The following is a 17,467-nucleotide window of genomic DNA, read 5'->3' on the forward strand; positions in this document are numbered from 1 at the left end:
GCAACTTACAGGAATTCACCGACATTAACTGTAGCTTTAGTACATCGAGATAAAAGTGTAAAAGTGAAACGCATTGGTAAATATGGATACTTTATAACCATGTCTGTATTTGGTACCAAGCATGTACCTCTTGTAGATGAACCATTTGTGGGCTTTTATTAATAGGTGCGGATGTACCAACATCCATACTCTTAAAGACACATTTGTTTAACATGAGTCATTTTTCTCCTGTTTTTCTCTGTAGAGCATTGGAACTACCTGGGTGTGGATGAAAACTTGGGGCCGGTGGCGGTGAGTCTTCGCAGAGAGAAACTCGAAGAGCACAAGGAGCACGGGCAGCAGTACAACTACAGGGTCATCTTCAGGACCAGCGAGGTACTGCTATATCCACGCCCCAATCAGCCGCTGTTATAACACGTTTTACTCGTTATTACGTGGTTTGGTGGGTGACTGTGGTAAATATTTATCTTCGTTTTATGCCAGTCAAATGGAAAATGTTGACGAATAGTACAAAAATTCAAGAAGTAGCGCTGAGTGTAACCAAACTGCCTCTTTCTATGTCATCAACACGGAAAATCCCACCCAAAATCATAACTGTTAACATTATGGTTTCTAAGTAACAGTTGTGGAATTACCTCTGCAGCCTATGTCCAACCAGGAAGTGAAATCATAAATGGCACCAAAATTAAAAAAAACAAAAACAAAAAAAAAAAAAACTTGAAAAACTTAGTCAGATTTTTAGTAATATCTTAAATATAATTATGTTAACTGTGTTTTAGTGAAGTGAGTGGTCTAACCTGTCACATGCACTTTAATGATGCTGAATAACCCAGCCCTCGTTTACATACGGCAAACATTTGTGCTTCTCTCGTGGGAGTTCACAATGTGTCAATACAGAGCACTCGCTGTACTCACTGATTTTACACTGAAGTCTGTGTGGGAGGCAAATGTATACCACAGACTCTGCTACTGCCTCAGTGCATTAGAAAAGACTGCATTCATGTAAAGAGGTTTGCTAATAGAACTAAAGTTGCATAAAAGGTGGTCTATGCTATAGCTAATTGTACCTCAGCCCTTGAATTGTATCTCAAACACATAAGTTCCCCAATCTTTTATAGCAAAGAATAGGGACTTTTTTAGTTGTTTTTTTTTCTTTTTCTTTTGTATCTTCAAGAAAATATGTAGCCCCGTCTCTTCATAGTGGTATTTCACCATAACAAGCAGCATTTTTTTCGTTCACATCAATGTCTACGTGATGTTTTTGTAGATTACATGTACAACCTGGAATCAGATTTTTTTTGAATAGTCACAAGTAACTATAGAGTAGTTGAAGTGCGATATGATGCTGAAGTAAATATAGACAACAATACGATAGTAAACAATAGTAAACAATAGTATTGAAACCAAACTATAAAGTAGAATTATCCCACAAAAAGTATTCTAAATGTACAAAATTGTTAAAAAGTTTGAGCTGGAAAAGAAAAAAAAGCTAAATGCAACACTTTTGTGCCTGTAATGAGTCATACAAGTTCAGCCTTGTACAGTTCAAATCTCATTGTAGGACAGAAAAATAACCAACATTTTGCCAGCAATACAAAGAAAAAAATCCACACATTAAACTGACAAAAAGTATTGTTCCATCTATCATATATTGAACGATAAGTCGATATAATAATTATCCTGGGTGTGGGCGTAGATGGGGGATAGGTGAAAACAGACATTTTCAGAGCACTCAAGCCTCAAACGTAGGATAATGCAGGATTACTCAAGCATGCATGAATCAGCTGAAATATAACTCTTAAGTGAGCTAATTACGAGGGAACACTGCAATAACATGCTTATAAAAGTCGATTTTACATAATATCCCATTTAAAATTCAAAATGCACCAATGCCACAATTTATCTAAAGCCCAAAAGTATTACATTTGTCTATGTTTCATTTATTCAATTAATTTATTGCTAAAAATATACTTGGCCTTCTTACCATACTATGGAACCACCTAAAGCAATATCATCACCATGGATACAAGTAGGTTCCACCAGTAAAGTTACATTATTTAGCTTTTATATTGGCGGCGCTGAACTAAAGCATATGATCATGGTCTATGTAGTACTCTATGCAGTTTTTTTACAATGTAGAAATTAATATAATTGCGATTTTTCTTACTGTTAGTAATCCAATTGTGATAAAATTTTCAATATAAGTATAAAAAGTAGAAATCGCGTGATAAAGAACTCCATGAGCATAAACATTTGAAGGAAGACTGAAGTATCAACTGATAAACTAATCCAAGAATCACATGCATTTCAGAACTTGTTTGTAGTCCACTTTTATTTCATTTCTATTGAACCAGTATCATATTTAAATACATAAAACACACTATTACTAACACTATTATGGCTACTCGTAAACGGTAAATCTCTCCCCCCTCTCGTCTCCGTCACCTGTAATCTGTGAGTCTGGGAGCAGGTTTAAAATAGAGTCTTAAGGATTGCACTAGATAAACAACAGAACTGAAGCTGAAACGATGAGTAAAGATGACGCACGAGCCACCACGGTGCCCCCTTCTCCACTCTTTAATTGCTATTTTGAGAGACAGCAAAACACGTCTATAGCATTAAGGGTTTGTTATCGTTCTTAAAGGGCAGTACCACAAAGAGGCAGCTAGCTAATATCTTATTTTTGTGCCATAATGAACAGTGGCGTCAAGTTTTCAGACTGTGAGAAGCCTGTGGGATCTGAGGTAAATTGCATTGCACCGGTGTATGGTCTGAATGATTTAAAAAATATATATGATTTTAGTTTTCTCTTGGTACAACAGTCAGTGTAGTATTTTACTAATGGAGTCTGACTGAAAAATTGAAGGAATGAAAGTGTGAAAATTCTATTCATGGCTTTCCCCTGTTTATATGCAGCATTTCGTGGACTTATTCCCATTCAAACAATATAATTTTGTTTTAAATTGTTAATACCTATGTCAATGTTTCATTATTCTGCAACTCTTGGATAGCAGGGGTGCCCAAACACTTTTTCCCTTGTGGGCCAAAATCAATACTTGTTAGCGGGCTGAGGGCCAAACCTAATCATTTTGCATTAGGGCGGCACAGTGTATTGTTAACAAAATGTGTCAGTGCAATTATCAAATACTCAAATTCTCAGTTAGATTTTTTTTTTAAATTATTGTATAGCCCTATTTTGCATGTAAAAGGTTCTTCTATAGCGAGTGTTTTTAAGAGGGTTGACTGACTTGGTTTCCCTTTTATTTTGCAAATGTTTTTTTTTTTTTTTTTGGTCTGTGCAAAATTGAATCAAAGTAGACACTCCCTACAATTCCCAGCACAACTCAACGGGCCCAACTTAGGCCTGTCAGGATAATTACTATATCGACTTATCGTGCAGTACAAGATGGAGCCAATAAATTTGTGCTGTAGAGGCCTGAGTATCTAACTTCTATGACTCATGAAATATACCAATACCAAACCAATATTTCGTTCACCTATTATTTATTGCAAATATTTTACATTTTATAGATTTTTTTTATACTCAATTAGTTTCAATATCATCATTTATCGTTATATTTATCTCACATCAAATTTTGTTATGGTGACAGGTCGAGCCTCACTTTGGGTAACCCCGCCCCAAAGCTCCAGTGCACCTAACTCCGCCAGTGCACACAAGCACAAAAACAAACGTCTCTATAAATTTTAAAAGCCACTGCCCCACTCAAAAATTGCATTTATCTATTAGCCAGCGGACAGTATTCAGGTCACGCTATATCTGTCTTCAATTATTCATACTTCAGCAATTTAACTTCTTCCGTGGCATCTTTGGCAATAAATAAATAACTTCATTGGTTTTTGCTGAGCTCGTCTATTTACTGCATATTGTTTTGTGTATAAGCGGAAAGTGGTTTGATAAGTCTATTCTTGGCGGGGACATTGTGACTTTCAGACTTGATAATGAGCCCGTTCTACAGTTTTTACACCAAGAGCCACTAGAGAGCCTCCTCAAACACTAAACAATGAATACGTCCTCTGTTATTCCTCATTACTAAATCGTCTATGTTTGAAGCTACATGTAAAAGTATTATTTTTGAGCGCTCATTTGAAACATGTTGAGGTAGTCATATTTATGGATAATATTGAAGTGTTTGTGTTGTCTGTCTTGGCTATAACGTTTCTTTAGAGGTCCTTTAATACGCAAAATGGACTCTTGTGAGCTTTAAGCCATGTTAGAATGTTATTAAACCTCAAAAACATACCTGGAGTTGTGTTTTGTTTTGTCACTTCATGTTTGAGTTACCCTGTTTTTAGGCTGTCTGGATCTCCAAAGCTCAAAACGCACTGTTCCACTTTGTGATGTCATGTAGTGGTAGTTTACAAGTTCACAGCTACCTTTTATCTTTTGTTCTGCTGAGATTTGCAGTACCAGCGCTGAAAGTATCCAAATTATTCTAGAGGAGGTGTGTGGAGTTTAAAAACACAGTGAAGCACTTCCTGTATTACCACGTGATGTCACAAGGTGGAACACTGTTTTCAGTTTGAGAGAAAAACTCAGCCTAAATATGCAGAGTTTGTGTTTTAAACATGTGTGAATGAAACAATGATGAGGTGACATTATAACAAAGATCAGAAAATAGTGTAATATGGGCCCTTAAAAAATTAGCAGTTAATGAATTATACAAGCAAAAATAATTACTTGGGCATCATAGCTCAAAAATACAATACAATTAACTATTTTTTATTAACAAAAAACAACATGTAAAGGATAATGGTGGAAAATAGTTGTAAAATGACTAAAAAAACCCTCGAGGTGTCTGAAAACCAAGATAAAATATAACGTGTATCCTTGTGCGTTAGCTTAATGTTGATATCTGACATTTATGTAGTAAGGGGTTAATAAAGGCTTCACTGTTAAGTATTAATACAACGTCAAATCGAGCTTTTGTACAATTTACATGTTAGTGATACAACAGAAATACCTCTGTTCTACTAATGTATGGCTAAATCAGAATATTTTCACATCTTTTTCCCTTCTCTCAGTTAAATACCTTGCGAGGTTCTATCCTGGAAGACGCCATCCCCTCCACGTCCAAACACGGCCTGGCTCGAGGGCTCCCCCTGAAGGAGGTTCTGGAGTACCTGGTGCCAGAGCTAAACGTGCACTGCCTCCGCCTGGCTCTGAACACACCCAAGGTCACCGATCAGCTCATGAAGCTGGACGAGCAGGGGGTAAGGTCAACACATCACCATGGGAACACGTGAGAGGACTGGCTCAAACTTAGCGACTACTGGCTGTGTGTGTTTTGTTGCTTATTTCTGTGAGTCTGCCTGGAATCCAGAGTACACAAGCTGATTGACAAGTGAATCAGCCAATCAGGGACACGAATAGTCCGTCTGGATCAAAACAAATATGGCTGCTTATGAAAAAATATCACAGGAGACTGAAAAATATTGCGGATTTCTGCAATGAGTAAATCGCTAAACTCTGAGGTGATATATTTTTGCTCTAAATGATGGGTGACCAATGAGCTCCTGTTTTTCACATTCATCACTGAAATAAACAACTCTTATTGTGGTGATCAGACTGATATCTCTGTATAAATAGTACAGTCATTCTGGATTTTCCTGACAACTTGAGTCACTTTCATGCTGTATAAAAGATGATTTTTACCCTTTTTTCAGTTCTGTTTTTTTCTATTAATAAACCCAGCACAGACACAATACAGAAATACAGGCTGTTAGCGTTTTAAAGCCAGTATTAATGTTAAATATGTTTTTTAAAATATGCGTGTAGGTGGGGTCGCTTATTTTTGGGCTTCTTTTTCACAGGCTTAGTCGCTTGTTGTTCTCAGAAAATATAGCAACACAGAAAATAACTTGCTGTGTCGAAACAGCCTTTATTAGATTTGTATTGATTTTGGACTTAGATGCGTTGTTATTTTAAGCTGTTATTTCTTTTATCTTTGGAAATGGTGTGTGCAGTACTTGGTGTTTCCTTTTCATATTCGGGAAAGTTTGTAATATGGGTCTCATGCCCTCTGCTGGCAAAAGTAGGGAAAGTAACATGTTGAAATGACAAATTGGCAGCATGGCTATTGTCAACATGAGGATGATTACTGGTTGAGTCCAGTCCATGATCTGTAGTATAACCAAGAACAGTGTTTCTCAAGCTGTGGTACATGGGGCCCTTTGAAGTTTGAGTATTTGTTTAATTAGGAGACAATTATAATGCTAACAACATTATTTAGAAGTACCTTGTCTGTTGTTTGGTCTCTTTTTAGACCTCTGTTAGCTCTAACTTCAGCCTGATATAGTCTGGGTTCAGATCTGGTGCTGCTCGGAAAGCCAATTATTATTTTAACTTGGTGTGAAAAGGTTAGTGCGAGATAGTCGGGTCTGGAGGGATGGAGGTTATCATGTAGCTCTGGTCGCCATGGTAACACGTTAGCTTCTGCTGCTATGAACAAGCCTAACATGTTATATTTTTGACTGCTGTATGATTTATTTTTGGTTAAGTTGGGATAAGACTAGAAGATGATAAGTTTGTGTTTTTAAATTACTTCTTCTAACATGTTAACTAATCCAAATCGTTAATCGTTTTCCTCACCTTTACATAATCTTTTTTTCAACCATTTCCCTACATGTAACCTAAACCATAACTTATTTCCTAATTAAAAAAAATAACCTTGTACCTTCCAACCTGACATTCTAGCATGAACAGTTTAAAAAGAGAACAACTGTCCAAGAGCACTTCCTGGTTTATGGACGATGTATATCAGTTCCAGTATCGATATCGGACGATACTCGATGCTGATATATTTGTGTGCCCTTTTTGAACAGACTACTGAGTCAAAGTGGAACTAGAAAAGCATTATATGATTGTTAAAATTGCCATGAGATTCTGTGCACATGGGAAAAATGATCTCTCCAGATTTGATCCTGTCTTTACCTTTGACACAGGCATGAAAGAGTTGCGTGCCTCGCTCAAGCTCTGGAAAGTTGCGTGTCTTTGAGCAGATGTAGCTAAAAGACTCCTCCACATAGAGACTTTAAGCTAACATATTCTGACAGAAAACACTTTAAAGTCTGTCCCAGTTTTTATCTCGTAGTGATATGGCCAATATTGACGCAAATCAACGCTACAGTTGGTTTAAAAAGATTGCGAAATAACACGATCAAATATACGAGCGTCTGTTTCACTCGCAGAAGGGGCGGAGCATGTGATGTTTTCCACAGTTAAACATTGTACCAAGATGATCTACGAAGAGATATGTAGGGCTTCTTCATCCATAACTTAGTTTAAAGTGAGAAAGGAGGAGAGAAGCGCTCCTCCTCTGTTTGTGTCTCTCAGCACCATGAGCGTATAAAGGGGGCGAGGGGGGAGGAGCCAGAGCGACAGAGGGAACAGAGGAGCAGATCCAGTTTTACTCTAATCGTTTGAAAAATAAAGAAGAAAAAAAGTGTATTAGACATGATGTATATTGAGTATATTGTAATAATCAGTAGTGATGCATGCGTTGATTTATGCAGAATTGGATATTACATTGGTTAATATTTAAATTGATCAAATCTCATGTTTTTATGTGTTGTATGAAAATCTTGTATGAAAACACATATTGACTAAAGTAAGTTTAAAGTCTAAATGCATTTATTCTATTAAAGCATATGATCAAAATGACTTAGTTTGGTCATTTTTATAACTACAGTAAACATTCACAACACAATTTATAAGAAATTAAACAAATGAAAAATCATGTGACCAAAATTGTGAATTGATTCGATTTCTGTAAATTATTTCAAAATCTTGTCTTGTTCAACCTTGTGTCTCGTCTTGCAAAAATTCTGTCTCATCCTACTGCAAACAAATGATTTTAAATGCCAGTAAAGTAGTCAGTCATGAGCTTTACTTCAAATTAAGCTCACGTTGTGGTCTCACGGTGGAGTTTAAAAGCTAAATATCAGTATCAGGAAATCAGTTTATCGGCATCAGTTACTGACCACAACAGCAGACAAAATATTGCATATCAGTACATGCTCAAAAATCCGTATCGGCCCATCCCTATAAATAAGAATTGTTGTTAATGTTTTGCCTGGTAAACTAAAGGTTAAATAAATATATGGTTAAAATGCACATGCAAACAAGATCACAGAATGGTTCAAAAGTCAGACTGCTGATACATGTAAGTGCAGTGTTTATCCATAAAAAGTCAAATTCATTAAAAGTCCATTTTTGTTGAGCATTCCCATCAGACCACCTGTGTCACCTAGTTCTTTTTGAGGCTCTAATGAAAACCAATGTGTCTGTTCCTGGTGTGATCATCTGGAGCTGAACTCTCTAAATGTCAGCATGATCGCTCTGCAAAATGGCTCCGGAGCGATCACTGCTGAGACCTGAGTGCTTATTCTTAAAATGCCAACACAAGTCCTGTCTAAAATGTCAACATCCTAACTACAAGAATACATGTACAGATTAGGGATTTATTTGTATTTTTTACCCTCTCTGTCCTCTGTACGACCATTGGCATGACCATTCTTGAATTGGCAACAGGAGAAAGTAAGAAAGGGAAATATACAGATTGAATTTAAATGGTGGTTTTCAGACTTTTCACAGCAAATTCCACTAAAATCATATTCAGCTTTTTTAAATTAGGGCTAAACCTGGTCTAAAAAGAAAAAAAAAACAAGTCCAAAGGGATACTAAGCCACGGATAAGGTGGTTCTAAATGACGATCAACTCAAAGGAAGACACAAACATTTATAGATTTGTCTGAGTAAAAAAAAAATACTCAAACTGCAGAGTCCATATGTAATTCTTAAAGGAACTGTATTTAGCCTCTTACAGCTTTAAATAAGGTTTTACAATCACAAATAAACCTGTGTTGCCAGTGCCTTAACCTGCAGATAGAGGACACATACAAGTTTTCTGTTTCTCAATATGGACAGCGTACACTGCAGCAGCAAAGGCACTGATTAATGATTGACTGCAGATGCTGGGGTTTAGGTAGGGACGATGCAGCTCAGAGAGAGTTCCTTTAGGTTTAAACCAACTGGATTTCTGCATTGAAACTGGCAACCCAAACGACAACGCTCATTTTGCTTTTCCGATTGGATAATCATCTTGAGAACCAAAACACCAAGTTAAATAAACAAATGTGAAATCATCTCTTGTGTTTGTGGTTACAATAAATCCACATTATAATTATTATCAGTAAAAGCTATATTTCAACATGTTTTTGGAATTTAAAATCAAAATCTTACATCCTTTTAATAGTGACTAATATAATCAGGTCCAACATTTATACAGTAGAAGCAGATACAAGATAAAAGCACATTTGCAGTGGCCTCTTTTGCAGTTTGTTTCCTCATTCTAACGGCTCTGTCCTGTTGTTTTTGTACAGCTGAGTTTCCAGAGGAAGGTGGGGGTCATGTACTGCATGGCGGGACAGAGCGGAGAGGAGGAGATGTACAACAACGAGTCCTCTGGTCCTGCTCTCGATGAGTTCTTACACCTGCTCGGAGAGAGGGTCCGCCTTAAGGGCTTCACCAAGTACAGAGCACAGCTGGACACCAAGAGTATGTACAAGTACTCGGTTATGTTTAATTGTATATTCTATGGAATGTCTAAGGGGTGTAAAAAGTTAGTTTAGGTTTAAGTTGTGTAGGTTAAAAGTGCGTTAAACTTTGTTGTCCCAGAAAGGAAAGTAGTTTTGAGCTCACAGCACTGAAGATCACATTTATCACTAGACATGTAACACCAGGACAACATCTGGACACTTTTTATAAAGATAAGAGATTTCATAATGAGCTGTTTACTTTTTCAAGAAGTGGAGACATTAACTACTATAGCTTCAATTGATAGAGGTCTTTAAAAGCTACAACCAAATATAATTTCTCAGATAAAGGTTAGGTACAGCTTAGTGTTGAATCAGGCTTAAGTGAGCTATTCGACCTTAAATATACTTAATTATAAGAATTGAGTGTCAGAATTTTAAAATTGCATCTTGAAATCATCTTGTGACCCACAATTTGAACCACTTTCTCAAGCTTTATGTGCAGTTATTTAGAAATAGTCTTTCAGGCCCCGTTGTGGTTTAAGTGTAGAATTGGTAAGTCACGTTTCAGTTTAAACACACTTTTTATGTTAGAAGTTCCCAAACTGTTGTTCTGTTCTTAAAGGTGAAAAATGCCTTACATGTTTTTACAACTGAAAGCTCCTGGATACATTTAAAGACACAGTGTACAAAGAGCCAGAAAATAGACTAGAATAAAAGCATGTTTTTTAAAAAAATTGGCCATAATTTTCCACAGTATGACATAAAACTTGCCTATAGCTTTATATTTCCATGGAACTAAGCAGGTGATGTGCCACCTCCAGATCGTTACATTCTGTGCTTTTTAAATGTTTGTCTGTATGGCTTTACATTTTTATCTAATTCAGCTAGGCACATTTAGTTGAAGACAAATACTGTAAATTCCATTACTATATCCAACAACTAGATTCAGCCTCTACAGTGCCAGTACGATCTAATTAAGTGAAGCTAAAATGTGTGACTGTGGTACCATTTGATCCACAGTTCAAATGATCACATTTGGCGGGACCTGAATGACATCGACTTGGTTTTATCTGAAGTCAGTGTTTGTGAACTAGCTCCCTCTGTAGCCTTTTGTCCCTCCACTAGTTCAGACTGGTTTAGACATATTGCATTAGCTCTCTGTCCTCGTTGATCTTAACTTGTCTGCTGTAATGTTAAGCTAAACCCACACTCAAATCTAATGGCACAGTCCTGATCGCTCCCACAGGAACCGCTGTAATTAATTGCTGTAATTGTGCTAGGTTAAGTATGGCCTGTGAAACACCTTGTGACCGCTTTGTTGCCTGAACAGAGGCGTCAATAACAGGCTGCAGTGGAGGAGGAGGAGGAAGAGGAGGAGGAAGGAGTGAGACGGGGACGCTCGCTCACAATTAGACAGTTTAATGTGGTTTAGCGTCATTAGCGGAAATGGATTGTTTGTAGAACATCTGAAAGACGAATCGAACTCAAATCCAGATCTGATTGCAAACGGTGAAGTAATTATTTAACGAATGTCCTCTTCAGAAATCACAATGCCTTGTTTCCATAGAGACCTTGCCGCGCTGTACAAAGGTGGTCTGAAATGCAAAGGTTTGTTGCTATAGCTCAGCAGTTAAACATGTGTGGTTTTTGCGGAATAATTTTGCTATTACTACTAATTTTATTACTGTTTCTACCGTTACATACATCATCGTAATTTACATATAGCTAAAATTCAGAGACAGATATTCAAAACATTTAGGCTCTAGACACATTAAAAGGTCTATTTGAGAATGGGATTAGGTTTGTTAGTCATAATAGTGTCATAGTAGAGCACTTCCTGTATTCCCACATGACATCATAAGGTGGAACAGTGTTTTTTATTTGAAAGAAGGACTCTAAATATGCAGAGTTTGTGCGTTAAACATCACTGAATAAAACAAAACTCCAAGTCTGTTTTTGAAGAGGAAACAACATAACGTGAATCATAAAATAGTGTAATATAGGCACTTTAAAAAAAATCTTCTCTGGAGAGCCACACAATTTGATAAAAGATTGTGATTTAAAAGCAGGCATAGTGATAATTGCTGTATGAAATGTCTTGTAGACTGTCTTGTAGTCGATATTACAATTTCACTCTGCCGTTTGAGGTTGATTAATGGATATAAAATGTGCCGTCAACTTAAATAAAGGTTTATAGACAGGACTGTGCAAGTAATGAACGAGATCGAGATTCTTTCATGTCTAATCAATGTCAGTGATTACCTTAGGTCTTTTTAATGGAGCAGTCCACATTCAACTCAGTAAAAACATGTGGTCTGGAACATGATTTGGAGGAATGTTTTTGTGTAAATGGCACTGATTAAATGTATGTCTTGTTTATGTTTATGAAATCAATACTGAAATCTATTTTTTTGTTGTGTTTTCTACCATGTTATAAAAACATGCCTGAAGAGGTTTTAGATGTCATCCATGCATGTTTCAGTAATGAAGCGATCTCCCCGGGCCCTGCTTGAACTTGCTGTAAGCCCACAAGCCGACGTCACCCATGCTCCCACATGCCATTCTCCATAAATGTACAGCGTGATACGAAACTGTACACAGCAACTTGACAAACCTGAAGTAATGTGCAGTAGTTTCATTAGTGGGATGCACGCTGACTGTGTTGTGATAATTCTCTGAAAGGGGAGTGACTTAGTGCGGATAGAAAAGGGAGGGGAAGATGTTAATATGTTGTTTTGGGTGAATTTTCAATGGAATAAAATGTAACATGGTGATCTAAATATGTTATCTGCTAGCAGTTAGTACCCCACTTAAGTAAGGGTTTACGTTCGAAATCTAGAGAGTAAAATCTTGTCTCTCCAACAGCCGATTCTACTGGGACCCACTCCATGTACACAACCTACAAGGACTATGAGATTATGTTCCACGTGTCCACTATGCTCCCCTACACACCCAACAACAAACAGCAGGTGAGCCATGTTGGATTTACGTTGTAGAATTTGATGGTGTAATCATTTAAGATGGAGGACAGGGGACTATCCATGGGTTTCAGAATGATGGAAAGTTTGGAGCGTTGTCATCCCGATCAACAATCATTCAAAGCAAAATTGTGTATCTTTTGAATGGTCAACAGTCCTCAAAATGGCAGGATATAACAGGAAGCTGAAACCCATGGATACTTCTATGGGAGATGTACTGATATTAAAAGAAATATCCAATGAATTTGATCGTTATTTGTTGGGATTGGCAACATAAACCTGGCATATTCATATTTTGTTTTACGATTACCGGTATTTCAACTGGCAACAATCACATCTTTGGGGCTGAATAACGGCATCACTGTCTGGGGGTAAAAAAAATTACTTTTGTTGGATTTTTTGTTTGTTTTTGTTTCATGTGGACAGGTCCATTAATTGCAAAGATATTAACCATAAACCGGGTCAACACATCTACGATTTGACAGTTAAACCACAAATTCCACCATAGACTTCTGCCCTGCCTCCAGCTCAGTTTAAACTATATGAACTCCCGAATCCCATCTATTGATACCATATTCCGTTTTTTCTGATGATTTAAAATATACTCGCATTAATCTGTCTTTTTTTCCATCTTGTGGCTTTGCAGTTACTGAGGAAGCGCCATATTGGGAATGACATAGTAACCATAGTATTCCAGGAACCAGGAGCGCTCCCGTTCACTCCCAAAAACATCCGCTCACACTTCCAACACGTCTTTGTGGTGGTCCGTGTTCACAGCCCCTGCTCGGAAAACACCTCCTACAGGTAAGGACGCAACACTGCAGCTCAGTCAACCAGAGGAGACTTACACACAGCGATAGGAAGAATAGTGTTTTAATGGGATCTTATAGGTTTAAAACTAGGCTGATGCAATAAAGAAATAGATTTTTGGTGGTGAAGCAGAGGGGATGAAGAGGCTGATGGTATTGCTGCTGCTGTGGAAAAGAGGAGAAGAAGAATGGGAGAGAGAGTGTATTTAATATATCGGTGATTGAAGAGGTTGTTGGCTAAGGTAGCAGACTGTAAGGGGCTTATAATGAAAGGTTTACCATGTTACTTATCTGGTAAAAGGCCTGCCACCTGTATGTCTCCATGGAAATGATATTGCTTGCCTAGAATGTTCCACAGTACAGTTCTTGGGCAAGTAGCGTCAAGTGGTCTCCAAGTTACATGTGGAGAAGCGACCCTGCTCTAAGTAAGGCATTTTTGAGCAATAAAACTACCTGTAATTCTTTAAAGCGGACCTTTTTCACCATGTTATAGTTGTTTCTCATTCTCATTTCCCCTCTCGAAATTGTTTTTGGAGTGATTCGTGCAGGTTTGAGCAATCTTTTAATTGTTTATTTTCAAGACGCCATATTGCTGATCAACACCCGTGTTCACCGGCACAGGCTCACTGCTCTGTTCTTACTTCGTTCTCCAGTTTTGTTTTGTTTTTAAATTATGTCTGAAGTTGTTTTTAGATGAATATTGTGATTTAAAATGTCCAAATTTGAATATAATGATCCACTGGTGTCATAGATTATAACTATATAGAAGACACAAACACACAATCCTTTTTAAATGCAAGATGCTACTCAGACAAAAATCTCAGATAAACCCATCTCCATGGAAACAAGCAGGTGATGGCCCCCCACTATAAAAGTTACATAATGCACGTTTAACAATCATGGGATGTTATCAAAGATCGTAAAAAAAAGTGTAACGGCCAAAGATTTCACTATTTAACCTGCCAGAATTGTCACCTTTCTCCCAAAAAAAACTATTTCCAAAACTTTCTAACTCTTACCTGGTATTTCAAAGTAGTTTCACAATTACATAACTCTCTTTCTTTGTTATTGCAGTTCAACTAAAACAATATTGTTCCCAAAGGATCCCTCACCTCCTCTGTACGTTCTCACTTTAGCATTGGAGTGGGCTTACTGTGTTGGAAGCCTCTCTTGCTACTTACAAATTATTAGCACATTGTCACAAATACGCACTATTAAATCTTAACAAACGCCACCCAGGGGACATTTTCAAACTAATAATGACTAGCTGTATGCTTGGTGTATTCCTCGTGGTGCTTGTTAGCTGTTGTACTGTCAGATTCTTGTCTTCTGTAGCACTATGGCTGTTAGCTTGTCCATTAAAGGAGTTTTTAATTGCAGTTCGGGGACAATGTGTGAGGTCCCTAATTACGTCCCACAGGACTTCATTACAGGCCGTCAATGCACAGGAACTATTTACACAACATGGTATATACCTATAAAGAATGGTAGGAGTTTGTGTGGTTGTGTGTGTGTTTGTGTTTGACTGATGGACAATGGTCTACAGTCCCTTAGCCAATCAGGACGCAGAACACAATGCACGTTCATACACTGAAAAATACAAACAAAACTGCACTAAAAAATCCCAGAAACAGCGAGACCGTGAAAGGTGAACCATGATATAGTTTTTGCTTATTTTGTTTGTATATTTTTTGTTTGTTTGTTTTTTACCCGAAATGCCAAAGAAGTAAATTCACAATTGTTGAACCTGATTAAACCTCTATTTCTCACTATATTACATACATACAGATGAGAGCAGCTGGATATCGTTAAAATACAGATTTTTTTAAGTACAATATTGCATTTAATACCTGGGTCACGTCTAGTATTCTATTATCGTGCATTGTCTGGTATTCAGCCTCTATTAGCGCACAAGTCAACCTTTCTTCCTTTCTCTATCTGAAAAGTTACATAGTGCACCTTTAAACAACACCTTCCCGCCCCCTCCCCTGCAGCAGTTATTGACAGCCTCTGTTCTCGCTCTCTGCCCGGGCTGCGGTGGGCAGCAGGTCGCAGGTACTGGAAGAGCTCCTCTGCCCCCACACTAGTTATTTATAAAACTCAAATCACCCAAGCCACAGGAACGCACTGTGTTTGTACTGCTACTGCGCTCCCTACTGCAGTACATTTGTCTTTCCCTCACTAAGTGGATATGGAGGACTACAGGATTAAAAGTATGAATGGAGGAGGGCGACTCACTGAAGATACTTAATGTGATTCATCATTTGGGTTGTGTTTCTCATAAATGATTTAGTCATAGGCTTTTCTCTAAATCTACCCATGAATGATTTACTTATCTGGAACTGCTTTGTAGTTATATTCAGTAATAATCAGGACTCTCAAGACTTGATCAGAATAAAAATATTTTATGTGAAACCCTGAAGTAGGCTACATTTTAAAACTGGTACTTTAGTACTTCAATACCGGTACTTTCATTTGTGTATTTTTCATGAAATGGCCTACTTTTACTAGTTATTTTTTGCTCTCGTATATGTAACAAAATAGAGTAGTCAACCCTACCTCTTTATAAAACCGTCGACCAGACCAGTGTTCAGACGTGAGATGGACGTATGTGTGACCCAGAATCTCTTAAAAGAACTGTATGTATCCTGCACTTTTACTCTTTTAATAAAGATATTACAATTACAACTGAACCTTGTTGCCAGTGCCTTAACCTGCAGATAGAGGATTTATTTACAATAAAATAAGTGCAGTTAAGATTAATGAACAAAAACACGGCATGAGGTTGAGAGTCTGTTGGAATCAGTGTAATGCAGTGTGCGTGTTGTGAATGAAAGTGATGTAGGTGTGAAGTGAGTGTGTGGTGTAAAACAAAAGACAAGCTTGAATGTGCAACAACAAAGCGGGCGTCGGAGCAGGGCGTCGGAGCAGGGCGTCGGAGCAGGGCGTCGGAGCAGGGCGTCGGAGCAGGGCGTCGGAGCAGGGCGTCGGAGCAGGGCGTCGGAGCAGGGCGGCGGAGCAGGGCGGCGGAGCAGGGCGGCGGAGCAGGGCCAGCAGAAGCGTGTAGAGTGTGCGCGCACATCACCGCTTTTGCATGCACAGGAATGCAGGCAGGATGGAGCCACAAGAGCAGAAAGAACAGAAGGAAAGAACAGCAGAGCAGGCAACAGGGCATATTCTTCTCTAAAAGTTCATATAGGCCTTGTCCGTAACAAGAACCACAACATCAAATTATTACATAAACAATTTTACCATCATGTTCAGTATGTTAGTAATTAAAAAGTAGTAAGCATTACAGTTGTTATGCGTACAAGCCATAGACTGTTTATAAATGGACGTAGCTAACCTGCTCGGCTGCTTCGACTCTGGCTTCAATTCACTTTATATTAGAAAACTGTCACCCCTCTTTCTGTAACTACTGCTGTCAGGCTTGTCATTTTGGGCTTAAAATGTCAGTAATAACCCGCTCTACATGATCTTGGTGTTTTTATTTTGCCATTGTTTTACGTAACTCAAGATATAACAAGATATTAACATTAATAACATACAAATCTGGCCTCGATGAGTCTCCTTTGACTGGAGCCGAACGCTGTGGGTGATGTCAAAAACACTTTGTCCACTTCTTCATACAGTCTATGGTAGAATCTATATTTGATCTGAACATGCCTACCTCATATCTGGGGACATGGGTAGGCCATTTTATGAAATTTAAAATCTAAATCTTACAAACTGTTTCTTTAAGCGTAACAGATGTAGAATTGAAACGCTTGAAACCTTTTAATTATTTTTCAACAATTCATGAAAAGTTCCAAAAGTATAATTAGATATTAGTCACCGCTCTAGCGCTCTACTACCACACTGCTGTACTGTGTTTAGTTACTGTTGGCGCCATTGAAATATGCTGTTGTTAAGATTCTCATACCTGGCTGTGGCCTTTTGAGTGAGCGTCCCGCGTGTCTGACTCATGGCGTTGGAGATTGGTACAAGTGCTTTTAGTGGCTGAGTGTAATGTATTGAGTGATGTTTCAGTGCTGAGAAGAGAATGGGAATAAAAAGGTCGCAGTTTATTTAAATCATTCATTGGTTCTCCACACACACTTTAGACAGTGCTCTCTGAGATGGC

At 38.0% G+C, this 17,467-nt stretch overlaps 1 protein-coding gene across 1 annotated transcript in view; it reads left to right on the top strand.

Annotated features, from left to right (window-relative positions):
* sipa1l1 (signal-induced proliferation-associated 1 like 1) overlaps positions 1 to 17,467 on the top strand; it is a 130,785-nt gene that overhangs the window by 83,274 nt on the left and 30,044 nt on the right. Inside the window, exons 7-11 of the mRNA XM_055232292.1 lie at positions 245 to 375; positions 5,044 to 5,232; positions 9,402 to 9,576; positions 12,423 to 12,526; positions 13,182 to 13,339. Coding sequence (XP_055088267.1) covers positions 245 to 375; positions 5,044 to 5,232; positions 9,402 to 9,576; positions 12,423 to 12,526; positions 13,182 to 13,339 — 757 coding nt within the window. The remainder of the gene's footprint in view (positions 1 to 244; positions 376 to 5,043; positions 5,233 to 9,401; positions 9,577 to 12,422; positions 12,527 to 13,181; positions 13,340 to 17,467) is intronic.

This window comes from Periophthalmus magnuspinnatus, chromosome 24, assembly GCF_009829125.3.
Source record: "Periophthalmus magnuspinnatus isolate fPerMag1 chromosome 24, fPerMag1.2.pri, whole genome shotgun sequence".
NCBI classification, from domain to species: Eukaryota; Metazoa; Chordata; class Actinopteri; order Gobiiformes; family Gobiidae; genus Periophthalmus; species Periophthalmus magnuspinnatus.